Here is a 20035-nt window from a genome sequence, read left to right as displayed (position 1 = left end):
AGAATGGACTTGAACTTACAGAAATCCACCCATCTCTGCTTCCAAGTGCTGGTATTACAGGTGTGCACTATTACTCTACCTGTGGTGATCTTTTTATAGCAATAGATTAAGATAATATAAACATAAAAATTCTTTAAATATTAGCCTGTATCATGTGTATATAGAGAGTTGAGGGCCATCCTGAGCTTCTTAGCATGGTGCTGCCTTAGAAAATCAAAGAAACAAAAATATTAATAGAATTCAACAACATAGAATATATATATTGAGATTTGGAATTCTCAAACAAAACCAAAACAAGTAGTGTGTTTTGTTTGTTTGTTTGTTTGTTTGCTTTGCTAAGTAGGCTTTATTCTGTTGAGGCAAACTTAATCTAATATTTAAATTTATTTTTAATTTAAAATTAATCTACTGTCTAAATAAGGTCAAAAAGAAAATCATATGGTTATATTAATGGATCCAGAAAAAGCATTGGAAAGAATTTGACATATTAATAATATATTAATATATAACTTTAAAAAGTAGAAATTAAGAGGAAATGTCCCAGTTGGATGACTGAGTGGATACTTGCATCTCGAGTAACAGACAAAGGACTAGGCATCTGGGCTGAAGCCATGGTTTTCTGTGTTTTCACCTTTGTAAATCTACTTGATGTTGGATTTGAATGGCTTGGAGGCTTTGGTTTTAGAGACAGTTTCTGTTGTCCAGGCTGGCTCCCAACATCTGATTAACTTCCAGAGTTGCTAAGATTTGGGGGGGGGGGGTTGGTTTTGTTTAAGAATTTAAAATCTTTGGGAATATCCTATAATCTTTTATGAAACTAAGTATTCACATAATTCTTCCTTGGATGTCTTTCCTTGGTCTGGTATATCTACTTAAAAATAAGTTTCAAATTATTTTAAAAACTGTATGGCATGGGATCTTAACTTTTTCCTTCTGCAAAGTAAGCATTATATTCTAGTAAAATGTCATGTCTGTTTCCTTTTCAGGATCTTTGTGAGAATCAACGTGATAATTAGGTATAAATTAGATGGTGTATATACCAACTGCTAAACAAATGCATGTGACTTCTAGTAGTTACTAGTGCTAACAACAACAATTACAGTGACAAAAATGAAAAGATATCAAAATTCAATAGATTCTGTCATTCGAAGGCAGCAACAGTAATGTTCCGATTCTCTAGGGTCCATTTATCCTTGCTTTCTGTTTTTCAGTTCCTTCTGTGATCCTTAAAGAGTGGTCTGCCTATAAAGGGAAGTCACCTCAAACCCCTGAGCTGGTATCTGCACTCACATTTCGGGAATGGACTTGCCCTAACCTCAAGAAGCTCTGGTTAGGCAAAGCAGTTGAGGACAAGAACAGGAGGATGCGGGCTTTCCTGGCCTGTATGAAGTCAGATACACCCAGTATGCTCAATCCAGCCAATGTTCCCACCCACCTGCTGCTCATGTGCTGTGTACTCCGGTAAGCTGCAGGACAGATTCTCCTATTTTATTTTTTTGACATCTTCTTCAAGTGTTCTCTTCAAGCATTTCAAGGGGAAGAGGTTTTTTGTTTTTTTTTTTGTTTGTTTGTTTTGTTTTGTTTTGTTTTGTTTTTTTTGTTTTATGCTTGACTTAGCCTTCAGGAACATTAGGAATGATTGTTATATGGATAGTTTCAATTTATGATCCCATGTTCTCATTAATACATGCATGAATTTATGTTTTATTTAACAATTTTGTAGATTCATTCGTTTCTATTTTATGTGGATGAGTGTTTGCCTCATGTTTGTATAGCATGTGCATGCAGTTCCCCCAGAAGCTAAAAAAGTCTTTGTATCCCCTGGATTGGGAGTGACAGATGACTTGTGTGCCACTATGTGGGTGCTGGGAATCAAACCCTTGGTCCTCCGGAAAAGCAGCAGGTGCTCCTAATCACTTAACCATTTCTCCACTCCTAATTCGTTTTATTTTACTTTAGTTTTTGTTGCCAACAGTTCTCATTCTTTTTTTTTCCCTTTTTTTTTTTTGCTATTTTTTTTGAGTTTTTACTTTTTTTTTAATTTTTTATTAATTGCACTTTATTCATTTTGTATCCCCCCACAACCCCCTCCCTCCTCCCCTCCCGATCCCACCCTCCGGTGGCATGCATGTTTTTGTTTTTTTGAGACAGGGTTTCTCTGTATAGCCTTGGCTGTCCTGTGCTTGCTTTGTAGACCACACTGGCCTTAAACTCATGGAGATCCACCTGCATCTGCCTCCCAGAGTGCTGGGATCACAGGTGTACACTACCACACCCGGCTCATTGTTTAATTTTTGATTAGCTCACCTATTATCAAGATTCCTCCTCTTTTTTATGCATCCCTGGTTTCGGTTGATTCTCTCCCTCACCCCTCCTTTCTTGCATCTTTCTGCTCCTTCTTCCTAGTTAACCCCTCCTTATCTCCTTTTCCATTTTTATTTCACATGTGTTCTACCATCCTCTTTCTCTTAAAGCCTCTTTTTCTCCCTTCATGGACCCATTATCTTGACCATACACACATTCAGTTCCACCTGATTACACAAATATAAAAATTACCAGCTAAGATAGGTTATTAGAAAAAAAAAAAAACATGTGGTATTTCTGACCATAGGTTACTTTACATATCATTTTGTTTCTTACTTTTTTCCCTTTATTTCTTTGAATTTTAATTTATTTTATCTTATTTACTACAATGATGTCTTAGGGTTACTATTGCTCTGATGAAACACTATGACCAAAGCAAGCTGAGGAAGAAAGGGTTTATTTGGCTTACACTTCCACATCACTGTTCATCATTGGAGAAAGTCAGGATAGGAACTCAAACAGGGCAGGAAGCTGGAGGCAGGAGCTGATGCAGAGACCATGGATGCTTACTGGCTTGCTCATCATGGCTTGCTCAGCCAGCTTTCTTATAGAACCCAGGACCACCAGCCCAGGGGTGGCATTACCCACAATAGGCTGGGCCCTCTCCATCAATAACATTAATAAAATACCTTAGAGCCTGATCTTAAGGAGGCATTTTTCTCATTTGAGATTCCCTCCTTTCAGATAACTGTAATTTGTGTCAAGTTGACTAAAACTAGTAAGGACAAATGGACTCTTACTATTGTCTGAACTACAGTGCGTAAGCCCTCCTCTTGACTTGGCCTCCCTAGCGGATTGGACTATAGGCACAGATGCCTAGATTTATTCAGCATTATTGTTTTTAATATATCAACATTCCTATGTGGTTCCCTCTCCTTGATTGTTGGGTTATATTCCATCAAATACTATTTTCACAGTATTTTACTGATTAATTAGTAGATGCTTCTTCCCAGTTCTTTGGGATTTTACTCAGTGTGTTCAAAAAATTTTACAAAAACTGTATTTATTGATTTTATGCATATAGGTATTTGCTTGCATGTATGTCTATATACCATATGCATGCATTGCCCACAGAGGTCAGAAGAGGCTGTAAGATTCCCCAAAAATGGAATTATAGATGGTTGTAAGCCACCATGTGAGTGCTATGAACCAAGCCACTGAGCTATCTTTATAGTTTCCAGGATATATTTTCATGAGATTTTCATTTTGGTGTTCCTTTGTCAATGTATCTGAAGTAAATACCCAGGAATAAACCTTCTTTATCTAATAAACCAGTGGTTCTCACCCTTTCTAGCACTGGGACCCTTTAACACACTCCTTCATGTTGTGGTGACCACCGCAACCATAAAATTATTTGCATTGCTACTTCATAACTGTAATATTGCTACCATTATGAATCATGACATAAACATTTTTGGAGAGAGAGGGTTGCCAAAGGGGTCACGATTCATAGGTTGAGAACCACTGCTATGAAATATGCCTGTAATTTTGTTAGTAAATATTACCAATTTGTAATAGATTATAGCTGTACTAACTTATATACTTAGAATAACAGCTAGCTTCTTCTGCTTCTTCATATTCCCAGTTAGAATTGTCACACAATCAAAATTCATTAGATTTCATGCAATATGTAGATATTTATTTTTCTTTAACTAGCCATGAGGATGACCTTTTGTTTTTTGTTTTTGTTTTTGTTTTCCTTTTGGTGCTAAAGTTTTATGTGCAAAACAGTTGCTCTAACCTTGAACTCTGTAACCCAGGTTAGCCTTCAACTTGGCTTGAGGCTGATCCTGAGTGTTCGAATTACATTTATGGACCGCCACACTAAGCCTCAGTTTAGAGTTCTGTTTTCCCCTTTTTTATCTTGGGTAACTCACTTTAGCCTTTCTGAACACTTTCTTTTTCACTGTAAGTGGGAATAATAATTCTTCTCAGCCATTTGAGCATTTACATAATTCTTACATGATCCCTCCTACATAATAGATGTTCAATACAATGTACTGGTCATCTAAGTATCTTGACAATCAGATTGGTGAACCGTGATATTTTCCAGGAAAAGAATTTTAGTTACAGATTTTATCTTTCTCATGAGTAACATGTTCCTGAGCCACAGATAAAAATTGTCCCATATAGGGGGCTAGAGAGATGGCTCTGCAGTTAAGAGCACTGACTGTTCTTCCAGAGAACCCAGGTTCAATTCCCAGCACTCACATGGCAGCTCACAACTGTCTGTAACTCCATTTCCAGGGGATCTGACACTCTTACAGAGACATACATACAGGCAAAACACCAATGTATATAAAATAAAAATAAATCATTAAAAATTGTCTCATATTAACTCTGAAATTGGGCATTTTGTTTCCTTTTTTCATAACCTTTATTTCTTTTATTATATATGTGTATATATGGGTATATGGTGTGCATTTGCCACAATTCACGTGTAGAGGTCAGAGCAGCTCGTGGAAGTTGGTTCTCTCCTCCCATCACGTGGGTCCTGGGGATGGAATTCTGGTTTGTGAATTTTGGTGTCAAGTGCCTTCAGAGCCAGTCCCATTTTATCTTTGCTCTAAATCTTTTCGTAACAGCATATTTTCCCATTTACGTGGTTGTCTTGTTTATGTGGAATATGTCCAGGAGCTACAGTATCTAACACAAATACAGTGTTCAGATATTTTAATAAGGCCTGTGAACGTCAAAAGAGAAACCCTCAGGCGCCTGTTCAACCTGTTTATTCTTAAACACATTTCTGACAATTTAGTCATCTGAGTTTCTAGTGCTTAACAGATCATGAAGGACCAAGGTAAATGTCATTTCTTTTCCAATTTGCTGTGTTAAAATACTCTGGTAAAAGCAACTTATAGGAGAAAGAGTTCATTTCGATGGTTAGTTCAAGCATAGAGTCATCATAGTAGGGAATAGAAAGTAACTAGATCATGAGACAGTTAGTCATGCTGTATACATTGTCCTGAAAAAGAAACACAAGGGTGGTGCTCAGCTGTCTTTCTCCTTTTTATACAGTACAGGATCCCAGATCAGGGAATGGTGACACTCATAGTGGGTGCTTCTTCCCACCACGGTTAATGTAATTAAGATAATCCCATCTCCATGGTGATTCTAGATCACATCAAGTTGACAATTGAGGTTAATTATTACAATAAGCAAAACAGATACTTTTACAGATATCCCTACCAATAGCAATGACAAATGATAGTACACTGCCCCAAACTCAAAGAAAAAAACATAGAAAGAATACATTTCTGAAAGATTCAAAATGAAGAGACAGTATCTGAAGGTAAAATTGCCTTATTTTGATCAGTACCCCAGTGTTTTTATTAAGTCATCAAGAGCAGGTACTATTCTATTTCCTACCATCTGCCTGTTGTTGATGTTTCTAATCCTTTTAGTAATAGTGCCAAATACACTGCCTCACAAATGAGGAAATAAACTGGTAGAACAGCTACTTACAGTAATGATATAGGAAGACACAGTAGTTAAAGAATTTAATTCCCTAGTTTTCTGGCTACCAGTTCCTATATTTTAAGAGGACGACATACTTTTAACACAGTTTTGGGCCAGTAAGATGGCACAGTGGATAAAAGGGCTTGTTATCAAGTCTTACAACTAAATCTTGAGCCCTGGCACTTACGTGGTGGAATGTGAGAATTAACTCCTTAAAGTTGTTCTCTGACCGTACACAATATGCACGTTCAGGTGAGTGTGTGCACACACACCTTTAAAAAATTAAGAAATGAAATCAGGCATGGTGGCACACACCTTAATCCCAGCACTTGGGAAGGCCAAAGCAGGCAGCTCTATATGAGTTCGAGACCAAGCTGCTCTACAAAGTGAGTCCAGCACAGCCAAGGCTACACAGAGAAACCCTGTCTTGAAAACAAAAAAATCATTTAATGTTTCCATTATATGTCCTAATGACATACCACAAATGGAAAAACATTTATTCCATAAAATCTATGAGGGCCACCAAGATGGCTCAGCAGATAACACATCTGCCAGCAAACCTGACAACCTGTTTAAATCCAAGACCCACATGGTAGAAAGAAAGAGCTTACTCCCATAAGCCAATATCCTCTGACTTCCACACATGCACCATGGCACACACATATAGCCCACACATATGTACATGCATATATACTATAGATTCAGAACATTTAAAACTTATTGTAAAAATAAAATCCACTAAAGGAAGTTGTTAGTGGCTAGTGTAGAGATTTCTTCTCCTAGAGGGAGTCATAAAAGCAAAGGATTAGTTGGTTTTTGCATGATCAGAAAAGTAATTAACATCATAGAATGGTGCCATTTAACACCTCAGAAGCCATTTATTCTAATAGTTAAGCAGTGTTAGTACAGTTGGAGATAGCTACTCACAGAGTCTTGAGGTGAACAGCTTCTACCAGGAGGGACAGAAAAAGGAAGAAACCAAGCAAACTTGCACGTGTGAAGAATATTATGAAAGCCTTAGACTGTGACTTTACAAGGTGGCACGGATACTTGGCTAGCTGACATGAATGACCTTCGTCCTATTGGTGAAACCTGAAACAGTACTTTAGAAATGGTTTTCCTTCTAATGCTGCTTTTCAGGTTGTGGCTTTGCCCAGTGGAAGCTGTGTTGTTTGAATCAAACAGCAGTGCAAGGAACTCTCTTAAAACAGTGTGACTATAATTGGGCCCAGTGCTGCTTACTGTTTAAACTAGCATTTTCATTATATTTTTAAAACATCCGAATTTTTAAATCAATGCTGGTAAGTGTCAATTGGACGAAAATATCTGATGTTATTATTGAAATGTCATATAACAGGGATAGTTGAGGATGAAATAGAGACAAGGAATCTAGTTACTGATATACTATAAATTACATGCATAAAATTTATATTGCTAAATGTGGGGAAAAAGACTCATTATATAGTTATTCAAATGCATAAAAGTAGAGAGAAATAACATGTATAAAAGTTATGCTATTGTTTGGAGAGACATTGAAAACCACAACTAATCCACTTACATGCTATTAATAATTTGAAATGTTTAGTTGACAGGCAAGATAAGTGATTCTCATTTTACTTGAATAGAATTAAAATATGTAAATTTGACCAGTGGTATTAAACGCAAAGGAAGTGGTACAGAATTCTATATTGACGACAATAGGTTTTTTTGTTTTTTTTTTTTTTCTAATGGAAGTGGACATGTAGGTTTCAACAAAAAAGACAGTCTGAATCTGCTTGAGGCATCAGTAAGTCTATAGTTTTGAGTCAAGGTCACCCCCTTGCCCTCACCTCTATTAAAGTGGGTCTATTTCAAGCAGGAATAGCCGAGAAGACAGGGACTCCTTCTCCCAGCTCCTATTCTTGGGCTGTTATTTTACCCTGGAAAGGGAAGGCTGCCATTTGTCATCAATCCCATCCCTGTGTCCAGGTAAGTGTGGCCAAGAGGATTATTGACCCCAATCCCGCTCATAAAAGGGCAGAAACTCTAATCCAGTGGTATTCAACCTTGTTAATGCTGTGACCTTCAACGCAGTTACTCGTGTTGTGGTGACCTTCAACCATAAAATTATTTTCATTGCTATTTCATAACTGTAATTTTGCTACTGTTATGGATAGTAATGTAAATGTCTGATATGTAGGATATCAGATGTGTGACCCCTGTGAAAGGGTCGTTTGACCCCTAAAGTGGTCATGACCCACAGGTTGAAAACCACTGCTCTAATCCAAGGGAAGCTGGCTGATGATAGTTGAGGCTCTAATTGTCTCCTTGCAGTAGATATGATGGAGGGAGTTTTTACAACTCGAGGGGTAAACTGCAAAGATCAGGGCTGCCAACGCCAGTGTTTTCATTTTCAGAGCTCACCTGTAGAGTAGAAGCATTACATTTCATACTGGGAAAAACATCCTTAGATCCAATAAAACAATCAGAAGATCTTCGCTGGGGTAGGCAAGCCATAAAGGTGTGTGTGTCCTGGCTAACTTTTATGTCAACTTGACACAAATTACAGTTATCTGGAAGGAGGAAACCTCAAATGAGAAAATGCCTCCATAAATTTTGACTATAGGGCATTTCCTTTAATTAGTGATTGATATGGGAGGGCCCAGACCATTGTGGGTGGTTCTGGGTTCTGTAAGAAAGCAGGCTGAGCAAGCTATGGAAAACAAGCCAGTAAGCAGCACCCTCCATGCATCAGCCCCTGGCTCCAGGTTCCTGTCCTGTTTGATTCCCTGTCCTGACTTTCTTTGATGATGAACAGTGCACTTGGTCATAGTGTTTCATCACAACAATAGAAACCCTAACCAGGAAATGAAGGGAGTGGAGACTGATAAGATTTAGAATAAGATTTGGAGAACTCTGTGCCTACAACTATGTGGAAAGCATAGGGGGTCTTAATAATAAGCAAATAGGAGGCTGGTAGGTAACTGACATAATAAAGTGTCAGAAGATCTGGAAGTTTTATAGCAAGAACCATAAAAAGGATCAGCCTCAGTCCATCATGGTGGTGAACACCTATAATCGCAGCACTCAAGGAAGCAGAGACAAGCAGATCTCTAAGTTCAAGGCCAGCCTGGTCTACAAAGACAGTCCAGGATAGCAGGGCTATACAGAGAAATCCTGTCTCAAAAAACAAAACAAAATAAAACCAGCCTCTTGTCTTCCTGGAACCACAGTCAACTTGAGAACAGAAAAATTGTACATGCTAGATCAGGACGGGACACAGGACAAACATCAAGTCATTCACTAAAGACCCATACATTCAGACCCATCAATGAAAGATACATGCCTCTATAGCACAAATGAAATACCACCTCTGACTAAAGATAGCCTGAGAATAACTACGAAGAAGCTAAATGTAAGACTAAAATTAAATGTATCCTTTTAGTCTGTGTGACTCTTTTTAGACGTGACCTGAAAGAGATCTGCATGTTACTTTTCCCTTTCTGAATGTGGGGATGAAGTGTGTAATATCCTAAAGGCCCTGTAAAAGTCTTACTCCTGAAATGTATTCAGTGATAACAGGTAAAAATCTAACTGGCTGAGTAGACTTAATCATATTCTTTAACCAATTATTGGCTTTTGCTCATCATGAGTGACACAAAGTCAAGTTAGGATAAAAACCAAAGAGAAAACTTTCAACAGAGACATCAAATGTTGCACTGTGCATGGAAAATATGCTTAAGTTAACAAGAGAAAATTTCACTAATAATATTGACCATTCCTGATCAATCCACAGATCTCCAAAAGCAATGCTAAGAAACACAAATATGTGACAAACAAACAATTCAGGCTTTCAAAGGAGACTGAACACTTAAAAGCAGTATAAGTATTTTCAAAGAACCAAAATGAAGAGTTGGGGCGTGTAGTTCTGTAGTGGTGTGCTTGCTCAACACACACAAAGCCCCAAGTTTAAACTCTAGCACTAAAAGGAAAAACAAAAAAACAAAACAAAACAAAACAAAACAAAAAAACCCATCTCACTTGAATAAAGCCATGGTTACAAAATTAATGAAGGTATGATAAAACACATCAACCTGATAAAATTGGGAAACACCTTGGAGATTAGCAAAGCATACTTCTAAGTATATCTGAGGACATAGCCAGAGACAAACAGAACATAAGGGTTTTAACCTAGTGAGTGCTTTAATACTCTGATGCAGCCAGGCATGGTGGCACACACCTTTAATCTCAGCACTCAGGAGGCAGAGGCAGGCAGATCTCTGTGAGTTCAAGGCCAACCTGGTCTACTGAGAGAGTACCTGAACAGCCAAGGCTACACAGAGAAATCCTGTCTTGAAAAACAAAAACAAAAACAACAAAAACCATTAATGGATTAAAATATGAATATTTCATTGGAGGATGGCAGAACTGTGACAATTGAGGCCTAGTTAACAAGAAGTAAATCACTGGATGGAAGTCCCTTTATGTTACTTTTTTGTCCCAGCTCTGTGTCATCATGCAAGCCGATCAGCCAATGCCCTCCTATCACCTATCCCTTTGAAACCATGATTAAAATAAATATTTTTCTTCTCTTAAATGGTTTCTGCTAGATGTTTGCTTATAGCAGGTCAACAGACTGAGTTCCAGGACAGCCAGGGCTACACAGAGAAACCCTTTAAAAAAAAACAGAAAAAGAAAAAAAGATAGAAAGAAAGAGAAGGAAAAATATAAATGGACGTGGACAATTAAAGAATAACAGCTGGGATGCTTAGCATGCACATGGCTCTGAGCTCAGTCCTGAGTGGACTTACAAGATAATTAAGCCAGGTGTGGTGGCGCATGCCTGTGATCCCAGTACTTGGATCTCTGTGAGTTCAAGGCCAGCCTCATTTACAAAGTGAGTCCAGGATAGCCAATGCTACACAGAGAGACTCTGCCTCCCAAAAACCCCAAAACAACAACAAAAAGATAATTATAGAGTGCAGTATGTTATTTTCAAAAATGGATAAAGAATAACTGAAGAAATTCAGACATAAAAGTCCTGAACTACATAGTAAATCAGTCCTATAGTTATCTATAGAATCCCCAACCCAACACTACCAGAGTTGTGGTACATACATACATCATTTCTATGTGAGCATGGAACATTGTACATAATAGACAATATGTTAGGTTGCAGAGCAAGATGGGATGAATGTAAGAGGATTGCAATTATTCAAAATATGATCTGTGGCAGCTGCAAATTAGAAATAATTTATAAAAGGAAATTTGAAAAAAGTCACAGGTATGTAAAAATTGGAACTGCACAATCCTGCATAATAAGTCACAGGAGAAACCACAAAGGAAATCAGAAAATAGAGATGAATAAGAAAAAAATGGCAACATGATAATTTATGAGCACCTAAAACAATGCCGATAAATATATAGCTGTAAGTGCTTTTAATATAAAAGAAGAAGAAACCTCAAACCAATAACTTAATTTTGTATACTAAACTAGAAAAAAAGCCAAAATTGAGTTCTACACATAGCCAGTCCTGGCTGTGTGGGAGGCTGGGCGAGGAGAGCTGCATGAGCCTGGTAGTTAAGCAGTGGAGCAAGGGTACAGCTTGGCAGGAATGCACTTACCTGACATGTATGAGGTCCCAGATTTCCCCAGCACTGCACACTGAGTAAACCCAAAGAATCAGAAAGAGGGGAACTATTAAGTCTGCATTAGCTATAAATACAACGAAGCACACAAAAAGAATAAAGTCAAACAATACACGATTTTGTTCAGGTTTTTTTTCTTGGGTATATTAATTGTACATCCCAAGGGGTCTCATTGTCATTTTCGAACATAGTGAATTCTGATCACACCCCCAGTACTGTCTCTCTCTCACGATTCCTCCCACCATGACTGAAAAAAGGAAAGTGTCAAATAACTGAAATTTAAAATGGCAAATGCATATTATTTGGCCTTGGAAAAATAAAGTATGGGGAGTAATATGCTAACAAATTAAGAGATAGATAAAATTAACACATTGCTAGAAAGTCACAAATTATTTAAATTAACTCAAAGAGAAATGGAAAATTTCAGCAAGTATATAACAGGACTCAAATTACTAATTAAAATCTACCAATAAAGTGAATACCAGGCCTAAATAATTCAATATTATAACCTCCAGTTTCATCAGTTTTCCTACAAATGACATAATTTCATTCTTTGAGACCAAATTATACCACACTATATAAACAGCACATTTTATTTACTCATCCATTGATGGATACCTAAACTGACTCTTTAACTTAATTTGCAAACACTGTTGCTGTGAATATGAACATGCACATTATATCCTCTTCTTTGCTATACGGACGTTTTGAATTTGATGCAATCCTATTGTCTATAGTTCCTCTTTCACTGAGCTATCAGCATCCTATTCAGAAAATTTTACCTGTGCCAACATCTTGAAGTGTTTCTCCTGTTCCCCACTTTTAGTTTAGTAGTTTCAGCTTTATGTTAAGGTCTTTGATCTATTTTGCTTATAGTTTTACATAGAATAAGAGGGAGCCAGTGTCAGTTTTCTACACAGGGTTGTTAGTTTTCTAAGTACCATTTATTCAAATGATTCTGGCTTCCAGTATATGCTTTTGTCACCTTTGCCAAGAATCAAATTCCTGAAGATCTGGGTTATACATATGGTCCTTGATTTCTGTTCCATTGCTATCCATGCCTATTTTGTTCCAGTACCATGATTTTTGTTATTAACTCTGGTTTGGTAGTATAATTTGAAGTTAGGTGTTATGATAACTTTAAAAGTGCTTTTTTTCTGTTCAGGGTCTTTGCTACTTCCATATGATTTTGAGGATTATTTTTTTTGTTCTCTGTAAAGAAAGCTGTTGATATTTTGATGGAAGTTACACTGAATCTGTAGCTTCATTGGCATAGCAACTTTAACACTATTAACTCCTCCATGAACATGGGGGGACCCTTTCTTCTTTTGTCCTGTTTCTTTGGGGTGTTATAATTATTAGTGTAGTCTTTTGGTCTGTTTAACTGTTCTCAACCTGTGGGTCACTACACCTTTGGGGTTGCAGATCAGATATCCTACATTTCAGATATTTACATAACAATTCATAACAGCAGCAAAATTATAGTTATGCAGTAGGAATGAAAATAATTTTATGATTGGGGCACCACAACATGACCACAACTGTATTAAAGGGTCACAGCATTGGAAGTCTGAGAACCACTGATGAGTTAGATTTATTATTAGGTGTAGTTTTATTCGTTTTTTCTTTTGAGGTTATTTTAAGTTAAATTATTTTTATGATTTTCTTTCTCAGCAAGTTCACTTTCCATCAGTATGCAGGCTACTTGTTTTTCTAATTTTGATTTTTGTATCTTATCACTTTGTTTAAATTGTTTATCAGATCTGATGATTTTCTGTGGGATATTTTAAGTATGAGATTGTACCTCTGAAAACAGAGGCAGTTTGATTTTTCCTTCCCTATTTAGAGCTCTTTGGTTTTGCCTTATTACCCTAAGATTTCCAGCAGTTTGTTGAAGAAAAGGGATAATAATAGTAGATACTACTTCACTCAGTCAAACGGATTATAATTAAAAAGACCATAGCAAATATTTTTAAATGTTGAAAAACTACAGGAGGTATAACTACTTTTGAAACTACTTTGCCATTTTCTTATTTTAAATTCAATGTTTTTTTTTTTTTTAAAAAAAACATGGCTTTGCACACAGTAAGAAATGCTTTATCAGTGAGGAACATGCCCATCTGGTTTGTTTGTTTGTTTGTTTTTCTTTAATATTTTTTAAAATTTTGTATTTTGTGTGTGTGTGTGCATGTGAGCATGCGTGTGTGTGTGTCACTGTCTGTGTGTGTGTGTAGGAGTGTTTATGAGTGTATGTCATGTATGTGCAGATGCCTGTGGAGGCCAGAAGAGGACATCATCTTCTGAAGCTTGAGTTAAAGGTAGTTGTAACCTACTTAATGTGGGAACTGAACTGGGTCCTCTTGAAGAGCCACAAACCTTTTTAACCACCAAGCCATCTCTCCAGCCCCAAATTTATTATTTTCTTAAAAGTTTAAACATGTATATATCAGATAACTCATTCATTTCACTCCTAGCTATTGCTCCAAGAGCACTGAAAAGATATGCCCACAGAAATACTTGAATATTAATGGAAATATTAATAATAATAGCCAAAAAGCTCAAAGAACCTAATTGTATATCAACTGGTAAGTGGACAAACGTACTGAGGTATGTCAATCAATGAAAAATTATATAGCAACTAAGTCAATTTATGGATCATGAATCAACCTTAAAATCTTTATGCCGAGGGCTGGTCAATTGTAGAGTACATTCATGTGAGGACCTGGGTTCAACCCCCAGCACTTCAAATAATTATTATGCTAAATGTTTCTGAAAAAGTCAAACGATGTAAGTAGATGGATAGTTTGTGGATTAGACATCTTACTATTATAAATGTGCCGTTCTCTTTGATCTATAGCTTTCATACAAGATTTTTTAGATTCAATGAACTTATTCTAAGTTTATATCAAAAGTGAAGTCACATGGGCACAGACCCTAGCTACTCGACAAAAGTAAAAAGATCCCTTGTTCCTAGTTCAAGGCCAGTTTGGACACTTAGTACAACCCTGTCTCAGAAAAAAAAAATAGGTACTGACCCTATAAATAATTAATAGGTACTGACCCTTAATAATTAATAATTAAAACAATCTTGAAAAAAAGGAGGAGATTAGAAAATGGAGGCTTATTATAAGTATCTAAGACACAGACAGAGCTATTTGCTAAAGATTGGTTTTGTGGGACAGAGAACTCCAGAATATGTGTCCACACTGATATATTCAATTGATATTGACAAATATAGAAGCAGATCACTAGACTGAGGGTTTTTTTCCCCAAAAATTAGTGTTGGAGCAGTTACATTAATCTGTATTCAGGAAAAATACTGGACCATAACTTAAAGCCCCAATGAACTCAAAATTATCTAACTGCAAAAGGAAAAGAAAGCAGGACATACTTGGGATCTGGCGCTATGTAAAGAGTTCTTAGACTTGTCATAAAAAAAGACTGATTCATAAGAGAAAATATGCATGAGTTGGACTTTATCAAACTCTTATCTTAGGTCTTTTTTGTGGTGTTTTGGTCTGTAGAACTAAGGATAGCCATACATAATGGCCGTGTTGCTAGTCATTTTATTTTTGGTTTTCATTTTCTTTATACTTTCCTGTTTTACAATGTTAAGTATCAAACCTCCTTTTTCAAAAAAGCTTTACCACTCAGTTCCAGCCTTTTATATTTTTCTGAATCAAAATGAACTTGAAAGTTTAGGATCAAAATGAAATTATTTATGTTACTTACAATTAAAAATAGAAATGGTGTAAAAGGAAAGACTACCAAGTATTAATCATGTGCATAATTTAAGTCAGTAAGATATTGGCTTGACAAACAAACACAAAATTAATAGGCTAATAACAAGTCTTTCTATGTATAAGAATTTAGTACCTAATAAAAGAATTTTACCAAATGAGAAGAACCACATACTGTCCTGTGTACTAATGCTGAGTGCTTTTACATGTATGTTCATCTTTACTACAACCTTCTCAGATGTAGGCAGTATCAGCTCCATTCTAGAGATTAGCAAACTAAGTCTTCCAGAGGTTAAGCGGTTGACTACAGTCACAAAGTACTAGAATCTCAATGCTAAGGAAGTCAGCCTTCAAAGTATGTATTCTTTACCACTGTATTCTATACAAATAATGGTCCTATCTATGTGTCTACAATATCACAGGAACTTACTATATGTAAATAAATTATACCTTACTGTATAAATTATAATAGAATGTACAATAGTTGCATTATTATGTGTAATTATGTAACTCACTGGAAATGAAAAATATAGGCTCTATTGTTTTTTATATTTATTTATTTTATTTTATATGTATGGGTGTTTTTCCTGCATGTATGTCTATGTACCATGTACATGTCTTGCCCATAGAGACCAAAAGAGGACATTTAATCCTCTGGAACTGAAGTTACAGATGGTTGTTAGTCTCCATGTGGGTGCTGGGAACCAAATCCAAGTTCTCCGCAAAAGCCAAAAGAAGTATTCTTTACCAACTCTGTAACCTCTATGATATAGTTTTGCCAAAGAAACTCCTCAGTGGAATCATATAGTTTGGAAAATAGTACATGATGACCAGCTATAAATACTGGTATATTTCATAGTAATTGTTATTTTTTGCTATCCTTACACTCTGTTGACTTATAATTTCTCATAATTTATTCAACACTAGTTGAAAAGCAGCACTGATTCCAAAATGGAGCTTAGCGTATGCTGACAGTGACTTATTTGTTGAGCAAATATTTATTGAGCACCTGCTGTGTTGTACTTTATACTAAGGCTAGAGAGAAATTTCAGATTAACGCTGGAGTATAAATCAAACCAAGCACAAACGTCTAATCCCTAATAAAGTAAGTTAATTTCTCCTCTGTAGAGCCTTCTTTGATTCTTTAGATATGTTTAGTCAACATTCAGAACAGCCTGTATGATCCTGCGTTGTGTATTGTATTAGACTTTCTGTGAGCTTGCCTTTTTCTCATAGTTGACTAGGTCATTAAAAAAAAAAAATTCAAGATGTATGTAATTCAAACAATTCTGCTTCAGAAGCAGAAGGTTAAGTTTTTGTTGTTGTTTTGCCTTTTATTTGCCATTTGTTTTAGTATGACCTGATTTATACATTACTCATCCAATAAATATTTACCAATATCCCTTTGTACTACGTACTAAAAGGTTCATGATAAGTGAGAAATAATAAACAAAGATGATCAAGAACGTCAAGATCCTAGACCTCCTGGTAATTCACATAGGTACTTGAATAAATTCTTTGTGGATAATCAGTAAAGCCTTCCAATTTTATTCTGTTAATCACACAGTCTATAATTTTAAATGTCTTTTATTTATACTTTTTGTGTCATAGCTTGATGGTAACATTTGAGCTCTCCAAATATAAATGCATTTGTGTTCACTTTCTTTCTTCCTTTCTTCCTTTCTTCTTTTCTTTCTTGCTTGCTTCCTTGATTGCTTGCTTGCTTTACATTTGCCAACAAACTAAGATAAAAAGTTTGAAAATAAAAGCTTAAGTAAAGCTAAATAAAAAAAAAATTATACGAAACAGTCTTCAAGGCAAAAAAAATGGTAAAAAGAACACTTTAAGAAAGATACTTGCTATGAATTATAGCTAAGTGATATATTACCAGAAAATGTAAAATAGGTTATAAAGTATGAATAAATTTTCCAAGAGGACAATGTATGAACAGGAAAGATGACACAAAACGCTCTAGACAAAGGAAAGTTTTGTGGGATATAGACTTCCTGCCTACGTATCCTAGATATTTAGAATATAGTTGCTAAAGAAGTCACAGGATTTGTTGTCACTCCTGCCATTCCAGAATCATTGTAACATGCAAAGGAATTTGAGCTTAGATAAAAGTATTGGTGGTAGGGATGCTTATAGTGTCGCCACCCACACCTACCCGCTCCCACCCCCTCCACCCCCAGAAAGGACAGTAGCTCAGAGAGATTTCTAGATTCCAAGCCAGATGGTGGCTGTAGTAAGTGGACCAGAGTCCCCAAGAATACATTCCATGTGTTGCTCCAGCCACCTCTTGCCTTAAATGCCAAGTTTCCAGAATCTTGTACAACTCTAGAAGTTGTGCATGTTCATTTTCTTATAAGTTTTCAAGGAGTTGAGTATATATTTTATACTGATATATTTGTAGGATTTTTCCACCTGTTTCTACATTCTCAGTATCTATAATTGTAAGACACATTCCGTTCCTAGGTTAATTCAAATACTCATGAATAGGTACTTAATTAAATTTCATGTCTTTTAATTAGATTTCCTGTCTTTAAAAATGGTGCCATGTCATCTTCCTAAGCCAGAGTTCTTGGAGTCAGTCTTGGGCTGTTCTCTTTACTGTCCTCCTGTAAAACCTGTAGTCATGGGTTAGAAGTGACAAAGCATTTGCCTAACATGCATGTAGTCCTGGATTCCATTCCTGGCACTGTGAAAAAAGAAATTCCCATGACCGAGGCTTGGGTTTATATACTGATAGCTCTTATCTTCATCCCCAAAGGACTTCATTACCTCCTTCGTTTAGTCCATCTTTGGCCACAGATTTAGTCACCTCAACTGATATACCTGCCAGTATTGCTTTCCTGCTGACAGTCCTTAAATATCTTCCTACTATTTGATGACAAAGATTTACATTCCATGATTTTATTTGCTGTCTATGATGTAGTGGCCTGTTTTATAATTTTACCCACTATCATTTAGCAATGTCAAGCCAGGTGCATCATTGCCAAATCATGCCTCTATATTACTCTTTCCTAGAAGAGCCTAGAGCACCCTGCCTTGTGTCTCACTCAATTATACAATCCCCTTGAAATTCTGCTCCAGCTGAGAGTTTTTCAGGGTGACTTCCTTGACCATTGGGACACGTCTGTGTTCTTGTAGAGCTCTGTGCATTTTTTTTTCCTTGATACACAACATACTGCACTGTCAATATTGTTCATGCCTATCTCCTCTACCACTCAGATTTGGAATCACTATAAATTAGCCCAGAGTTTGATTCCTGTTAAGCTTGTGGAGTGTGTGTGTGTGTGTGTGTGTGTGTGTGTGTGTGTGTATGTGTGTGTGTGTGTGTGTTTGTTTTAGAGTTTGAGGGACTTATTCCAGAGCTGTGCGCATACCAGGCAAGCTCTCTTCTACCAGCCCTTCTTATTATCATTTCTGATAGTGTCTTGCCATAAAGCTCACGCCAGCCTAGAACTCTGTATCCTCCTGCCTTTTCTCCTCATAGGATTGCAGGTATGTGCTATAATGCTTGGCACCATTTTAGGTTCTTAGTAAGTGTCTGTGACATGAATGATGAGAACTGTGATCAAATAATGATGTTTTTGTTTGTAGATACATGGTTCAGTGGCCTGGTGGTAGAATCCTGCATCGCCATGAACTTGATACCTTCCTTGCACAGGCAGTGTCTACCCAGCTCTATGAACCAGATCAGCTTCAAGAACTCAAGGTAATTTATTCTACCTTCATTTAAATTTATTTTATTTTATTTTTTGGTTGTGAGCCCAGCCTTTAGTGGCTGAGTAAGCTATTTCTCCAGCCCTAGGTTTTGTTTATTTGTTGAGATAGGGTCTCAGGCTGGGCCTGAGCTTGCTATAATAAGTAAAGATGACCTTGAACTCCTGATCCTTTTGCTTCTACTTCCCAAGTGCTGAGATAATAGGTGTGTCCCTCCACGCTCACCTTGCTTTCTTTCTTTCATAAGCTCCTAGGTCTACTTTAAGTTTTTTTTTTCTTTTGGAGCTAAAGAAAAATAATTCTAGAGGTAAATGTTTATTTACCTTACCCAGATAGAAACTTCTATTAATAAAACCAAGAGATGCCTGCTATACACTCCCCATAATGATGAATGAAAAGAAACAGAAAAGGTAGAGATTTTGGAAGGTTTGTAAACCATGGTAAGGTTTATCACATATAAGATAAGCTGCAGGGACCTTAGTGTCACTACTTGTCTCTGAGTAAATGTCTAGCTCCCATTACTTCATTTGTATTTATTCATTTAGTGTGTGATTGTAGGCCTGTTGTACCACAGTATTCATGTGGAAGTCAGATGACAACACTCAGTAGTCAGTTCTCTCCTGCCACCTTGGGAGATAGATTGATTAAATGTAAGTGATCAGTCCTGTGTCCAAGTGCCTCTATCTGTGGAGCCTCCTCATCCTTGCCCCTGCTCCCAACACACAAACTTAATAAAGGGTAGTGAATACTGGGAGAAATATAGAAAAGCATAAAGAAGAAAATGAATATACCATGAACTGCAAGAAGTAGAAGATAGTCGTATAGCAGTTGGACTATAAAGATAGGTTGCCCTGTGCTTCAATCTTGAATCATTGCCTCCTATCTGCCTAATTTTGTCTAGGTGACTTGGCTTTCTTACCTTCTGTTTCTTTACCCTTGGGAATGTAAAGATAATAAGTAAAATAATGTGTGTAAATAGAAAAGTATCTTATATGTTTGTATATTTTAAATATACTGTATATAAATACTAGCTATTAATGCAAAACACCCCTTCCCTGGTTTTAGTAGCTATGCTCCCTTGAGGCCTATATTTGTAACTTTTCTCATTGCTGTGACAA

At 36.6% G+C, this 20035-nt stretch overlaps 1 protein-coding gene across 1 annotated transcript in view; it reads left to right on the top strand.

Annotated features, from left to right (window-relative positions):
• The window catches only part of Fam120c (family with sequence similarity 120C), a 112006-nt gene that overhangs the window by 68532 nt on the left and 23439 nt on the right, over positions 1–20035 (top strand). The window contains exons 10-11 of the mRNA XM_055617916.1: positions 1212–1461; positions 18795–18909. Coding sequence (XP_055473891.1) covers positions 1212–1461; positions 18795–18909 — 365 coding nt within the window. The remainder of the gene's footprint in view (positions 1–1211; positions 1462–18794; positions 18910–20035) is intronic.

This window comes from Psammomys obesus, unplaced genomic scaffold, assembly GCF_907164565.1.
Source record: "Psammomys obesus unplaced genomic scaffold, mPsaObe1.curated_primary_1811, whole genome shotgun sequence".
NCBI classification, from domain to species: domain Eukaryota; kingdom Metazoa; phylum Chordata; class Mammalia; order Rodentia; family Muridae; genus Psammomys; species Psammomys obesus.
The sequence above is the reverse complement of the archived record's forward strand: the minus strand, read 5'-3'. Positions and strand labels throughout refer to the sequence as shown.